Source organism: Cebus imitator, unplaced genomic scaffold, assembly GCF_001604975.1.
Source record: "Cebus imitator isolate Cc_AM_T3 unplaced genomic scaffold, Cebus_imitator-1.0 Scaffold8, whole genome shotgun sequence".
NCBI lineage: Eukaryota > Metazoa > Chordata > Mammalia > Primates > Cebidae > Cebus > Cebus imitator.
In genome coordinates, this window is record NW_016107323.1 from 3876316 (window position 1) to 3882315 (window position 6000).

The 6000-nt window shown below is 39.6% G+C and overlaps 1 protein-coding gene across 12 annotated transcripts in view; it reads left to right on the top strand.

The window, feature by feature from the left end:
- The window catches only part of RIC8B (RIC8 guanine nucleotide exchange factor B), a 115323-nt gene extending 111542 nt beyond the window's left edge, over positions 1 to 3781 (top strand). For 7 of the 12 annotated variants that reach the window (XR_005202273.1, XR_001828788.2, XR_005202276.1 and 4 more), the window contains one exon: positions 381 to 1949. Coding sequence is in view for 5 of the 12 variants with exons in the window: in XM_017540947.2 (XP_017396436.1) it covers positions 381 to 492 (112 nt within the window). In the remaining 7 variants the exon portion in view is untranslated. Of the gene's footprint in view, positions 1 to 380 lie in introns of all 12 variants that reach the window. The other 5 variants (XR_005202272.1, XR_001828787.2, XR_005202270.1 and 2 more) reach the window with 4 other exon arrangements.
- The last annotated feature ends 2219 nt before the right edge of the window (positions 3782 to 6000 follow it).

The following is a 6000-nucleotide window of genomic DNA, read 5'->3' on the forward strand; positions in this document are numbered from 1 at the left end:
GGGCAGGTGAAATTTTGGCAGCTTCAACTTCTCTAAAACAAAACCAATCCACAAAAGGAAAAAAAAAAAAAAGTTGATTATTCAAAACAGAAGAGACCTGCTCCTTGTCCTGAGCCCATTTAGACCTTGACTTTTCATACTTTTAATTGGCTTAGTAGGTTTGGCCTGTGTGAATGAAGCCTTTTATCTCCCTCTTTTTCTTTCCATGCCCCTTTCATCTTTCCTATTACAAACACACAGAGAGAGCTCAAGGGAAAATACTTTGGTTTTTAAAGACTTTTCTTTTTAAAAGGATGTGGATTTGGGTGGTGCGGGAGGGGTCTGTGTGTGATGCTGGTGAATACTTTTTTTCTTTCTCTCTCTTTTATCTCTTTTTCTAGAGAGGAGTTGCTTAAACCAATGGGACTAAAACCTGATGGGACAATAACGCCTTTGGAGGAAGCACTCAACCAGTACTCTGTCATCGAAGAGACCAGCTCTGACACAGACTAAAAGCATCACCTGCTCAACTCTCAATATTGCTTTATCAGCATCTTTTCTCTGTAGCTCCAGGGGAATCTTTTCTCTAAAACATTTATGCCCTTGCTTTGGCTAGAAACACATTAACTGGTTTACTCATTGAGAATCCAGCATATTTAAGAGGTGACCCTGTGTTTTTTGCGATATTGAGGCATTTATACAGAGCTGCAGTTAGACGGAGTTACAGGGGCTAGAAGCAGAAAAAAAAAATTCCATTTCATCAGGATGGAACTGAAGGATTTTATTTTATAATGCGGCCCTGATTGAATCTGGCAATTCTTTTTGCCAAGATTCTTAGCAGAAGATTTAGCCATGTCCTTCCCCTCACTGGTGTGAGTGGCCCCTTCTCAATCTCTCCAGCAGCCAGAGTCATGTGAGAAGCAGAATGAGCTGGTAAATAAAGGCCCTGAGCAAGTGACTTCTTAGATCAGAACTGACTAAATGGAAGCCTAGCAGCTGCTCCATAAACCTAGCCCCATTCTTCATATCAATTTTGTATAAATATATAGAAACACACACACAGCCTCAGACTTACAAACTGATTATATTCTAAAAGTTTGTATGTCACTTAGCTAAAACTTCAGAATACATTTCTCTCCCTATAAAAAGTTATAAATGATGGTTTAGTTCTCAGGCAGCTACAAATGCCTATTTATTCCCTCATGTACCTAAACACTAGTACCATAGAACTGAACCATCATCTGTATCAGTGCATGGGGAGTCTGCATTCTGAGGTCTCACCCGGGGTGCCAGGAACACACACATCCTCCATCCCAGCAGAAAGAATGGAGACTCCCTTAGTAATGGGAGTTTTTTCGTGGCCTCTGCTTGGGGTGGGGGAGTCAGAAGCACCCATTTGTACATATAGGTCATTCATACATCATGTTTTAAATTGGGGATTATGTGTGTGCTGGTGTGTGTGTGTATTCTACCTTTCTACCATATGTGATCAGTTTAATAGTAACTTTATTTATTTAAAAAAAAAAAGAAACACAATTAATTACTGTTAAACTGATAAAGGCTGTTTATTTTTACTTTTAGAATTGGTCCTATGAAGAAGTAGAAACTGAATCATGCAATAGACAGTGGGCCTAGCTGATCAGTGGCTAAAGTTGAAAAGGGGTTGGTTTCCTGTATATATATGTATGTATATACACATGTACATACATTCATATATATACATATAAACATAATGTGCTTAACCACTGCCTTTTAAAAATTTAAATAAAACATTGGGGTTGATTCAATTTAGCCATCTATGTGTGTTTCTTTATAGATCCATGGGCTAAACAATGCTACTTCACAGTTTGTGCTTTTTAAAAGTGTTTTTACATCCATTCTCTCATTTATAATAGCCTTTTTAAGGATAGGTAAAGTACATGGAATGTTAGTGAAAAGGTCATTTATCCAGAAGTTATTTCTCTGGAAAACAAAAAAAATCAGGAATTGAGTTTTAAAAGGCCTTCCAGCTGCCAGAAGAGATGTCACAAAGTTTCTTACAACTTATGGGAGAGATCTTCAAGAATATCACTCTTAGGCTCTGTACTGAAATTTGCATACGCTTCCAACATGTTTTGTTAGCTGGCTTTGAAGCTCACTAAAAAAAAAATGGCAAAGAAAGAGTCTGCTAGGTTGAAGGCAGGCATACTGAAAGAAGAAAAAAGCCAACTAAAACTAGTTTGTGAGATGAGAAGAATAAACCATTCAAGACAGCAAATCGGGGACTATCTACTTACCAAAGGATACTCTAGTTGACCCAGAAAATGTGTACAACAGTATGGCCTATAGACTAATTCTCATAATGAATTTAAAAGAAGCAGTTACATCCAGAATATTTTATAAAAGGCTAAGAAGAAGACAATACATGTTAGAATTTCCTCCAAAATATTTGAGGGAAAGATTTTGAGTGACCCAGGTTTTAACTAACAGCAAATAAAATGAAATGGGCAATTCATAATTTTAGATTAAGTGAAAAAAAGTTTAGAAAAAATTTAAGTATTTTTGTTATTTCATTCTACAAATGCATTTTTAAAGTATTTTTATAATTTCTATAATCAAATAGCTTTGGCATGCATGTCAGCTTACCTACATGCAGATGTGTTTAATGAAATGCCATCTTACTGGCTTTCTTTACACAGTGTTTCCACAGTCCTGTTTAAGTAGCTGTGCACTTCTGCTTTCAGTGAGTTCTGTTTCATTTTGCATTTCTCTGCACTGGGCACTAAGCTTTGTTTTTGAAAAGAGACAACTTGCGGGGAAGAAGAAGAGAGTGACTTCACCTGGCACTCGGAAAGAACTAATATCTGTTAAGTGCTTACTATATCCTGGGCTTTTTATGTATGTTATCTCATGTAACCTCACCTTATCTCATATGAAAGATCCTCTCCAGAAAGCTTGTGAAAGTTACCCCATGTCACAGCAAGGAAGAGTCCAACTCTGGTGGCCTGATTCCCAGCACCACTCCTTTTCCCCCAGCACACTTGGGCCCACACTGTGCCTCCTTAGGCTCTGAAATGCTGGGAACCAGAGTGGTATGAGGAGGGTGGTCATTCTCAGGCCATTTTAAGCAATAACTATTTCAGCAGAACTAGTTAAGTTTTTAAGCAGGGAAATGACCTGGAGTGGAAGTATGAGTGGGGAAAATCCAGTACTTGCTTGGTCAGTACTGGATTTCCAAGAAAGACCTGGAATCCTTTAGAATAGGCTAGGGACCAAGGCTGCAGGCTGGTCCCTCTGCCCCAACTCTCCTGACCTTGGAACCAGGGTACGGAGGCATGTGTCCTAAAATAAAGCATTTGAGCTGCTGCTACAGAGGAACGATCATCAGATATTGTGACGCTTTCAGATGCCCAATAGTCCTGGGAGGCAGGCAGGGCAGGTGTTATTATCCCTCCTTTATAAATGAGGACACAGACTGAGGCAGTACAAGTGACTCTAAACACCCCCTTAGTGCCACATCAGTCTTACCACCTCCCAGGACTAGGCGTCACCTGTATTGACCCCCTCTTCCCCTCTGATTATAAAAGTAATATATGTTCATTGTGGAAAGTTTGGAAAATGCAGAAAATAATTTACCCCAAATCCCACCATCCTGAAATCACTGTTAATGTTTTAGTGTATTTCCTTCCTGTATTTTTTCTATGCATATATAATTTATTTTACTACAAGATTGGGATCATGCTGTATTTACATATTTGTATCCTGCTTTCTTTAACATGTTGTGAGCATTTTCCCATGCCAATAAATATTCTTCAAAAGTTAATGGCTATATGATATTCCATTATATGAATTGTGGCAGACACTGCTAGTTCCCTTCCCAATATTATTTCTAACAGAAGACATCATGACTTCCACCACGCCCATCCAAAAAAAAAAAAAAAAAAAAAAAAAAAAGGTGGTGCCTGCTGCCTTTCTAGAAGCCAGCATGAGTTGTTACCCCTGGAAAGCAGCAGGAACTAGGGGTGGCACCAGGAGGAGCAGACTTGCTTTGCCATACAGCACCAGTCTTACAGAAGCCTTGGCAGCACAAGTCAGAACAACTTGATTCAAGTGCCCAGATTACTAGTTTTAGTCAAGGAAAATTATTTAAAGGGAGCCAGGCAACTTAGAAAAGTCTGCATTAAAAATTTTAAAAAAAGATGTCAACCATGCTTAGTGTTTAGTCTAGTTATTGGCATTAGTTTTCTTGGAGATACCATTCATTGCAATTCCGGAAGTGGAGGAGGACACAGGGATAGGGAGTGCTGTGTTACTCTTAGGAAAAGTAAGGTAATACATGTCAGAATTGGTATGTGACAAGCACAATATGGAGAAAGAACAAACTTGTAGGAACACATCATGGGTGAGGAAGGGAGATATTTATAGCAATCATGAGAAGGTTTAAGGAAAGGGACAGGTTTCTAGAGAAGATCTGAAGTGGTGTGACTCATGCACTGTGCCGAGTCCCTGCATCAGGTCTAAGAAACATCAAAGAATGTCAGAGCTGCCTTTCTTAAAGAGGAGGAGTTTGGAGATAATGAAACCTACATGGCCTGAATTGTAGACAATGAACATAACTCTCTCATGCATCTAGAACAGTATAAGTTATGTAACATTCTGGGAACTGAGAAGATAGTCACTCCAGTTACTTTCTGTGTTCTGTGGTCCAAATGAACCCGGGTTGAGAAAGGCTGCTCTAAGAGAAAAGATCAAAATTGTTCCCCAAGGCTTCTGGAGTCAGATTTGTGTTTTAGTGCAACACAGTGAAGATCCTAAGCCCTACTCTCCAGCTATATCCAGATCTCAGAGACCTTTACCTTTTCTGAACTGAACTTCACAATAAGAGCTGCAAGTACTTGTTCAGCAATCACTGTGCCAAGCACTTAGCATGCAGAGTCTAACTTCATAACACTCTTGAGAAGTAAGCAATAGTATAATAGCTTCCAATGCTTTTCAGATGAGAACTAAGACACAAAGGTGTTAAGCACTGTGTGCAAGTACACAGCCTTTTCTATTTGCTTATTATTTGATACACGTAGCAAAATTTGAACTCAAGCCTGATGCCAGAGTCCATATAAATACTATGCTTCGAATGTATTGCTTTTGCAATCAGAAAAATGCAATAAAATCTTGCTTATTTGGAAGAAAATGTCAGAAGAGACAAATGGGGGAAACAACACATTTTTACCTCATTTCTGTGTCTCACACATTTCTTATCTAGCTCCTATTCGGGAAGTAGTTTCAGCGATAAACCTACACTCCCAAGCAGGCCAATCCATATCAATTTGTTCAGTTAACATTTATTGAGCATTGACTGTCCCAGGTACTCATCAATGTGCTTGGGTATACAAACATACTGAAAGGTCCTATCCCCAAAGTGCCTGCAGTGTGAGAACTCCATAACCAAAGTCTGTACTGTCACAGGATGCTGGGATGAGGTGTGGCTAATGCTGGTCAGGAGGATTGCGGGAATGAATTAACAAAGTTTTGTAGGTAACATGAGTTTTCCATCTATAGGAAAAATGCTATTGCTACCGAAAGAACTGGGTCAAACACAAGCTCATGGGCAAAAGGTTTACAGAACACAAGGAATTGAGCATAATGGAAACAGTCATCCCATGCCTCACTACTGGACACATAAGCAGGAACCTTTTAGGCATGAAAAGGACCCCACCAGGAAGAGCACTCTGGCTGCCGTAGAGAGAATGGATTGGTGAAGGGACAGACAGTAAGAAGAGACCAGACTGAAAGCTGTTGCCTCTACATGGGAGGGACAAGTAGGGCCTGGACTAGAACACTGGCAGTAGATGTAGAAAAGGGGGTGGGGATTCAAAAACATTTCAAAGATTAAAGAAACACACTTTGATCTTGGAGAAAGGCAAGAAAAAGCTCATTTAACTCATGGGAATGAGAATGACTTCAGAGAAACGATCATCTGAAACACTGGCTCTGAACCTGTGAACTAAACAACCCGGTCTGAGAGCAGGAGAGTAGAGCTAAGAG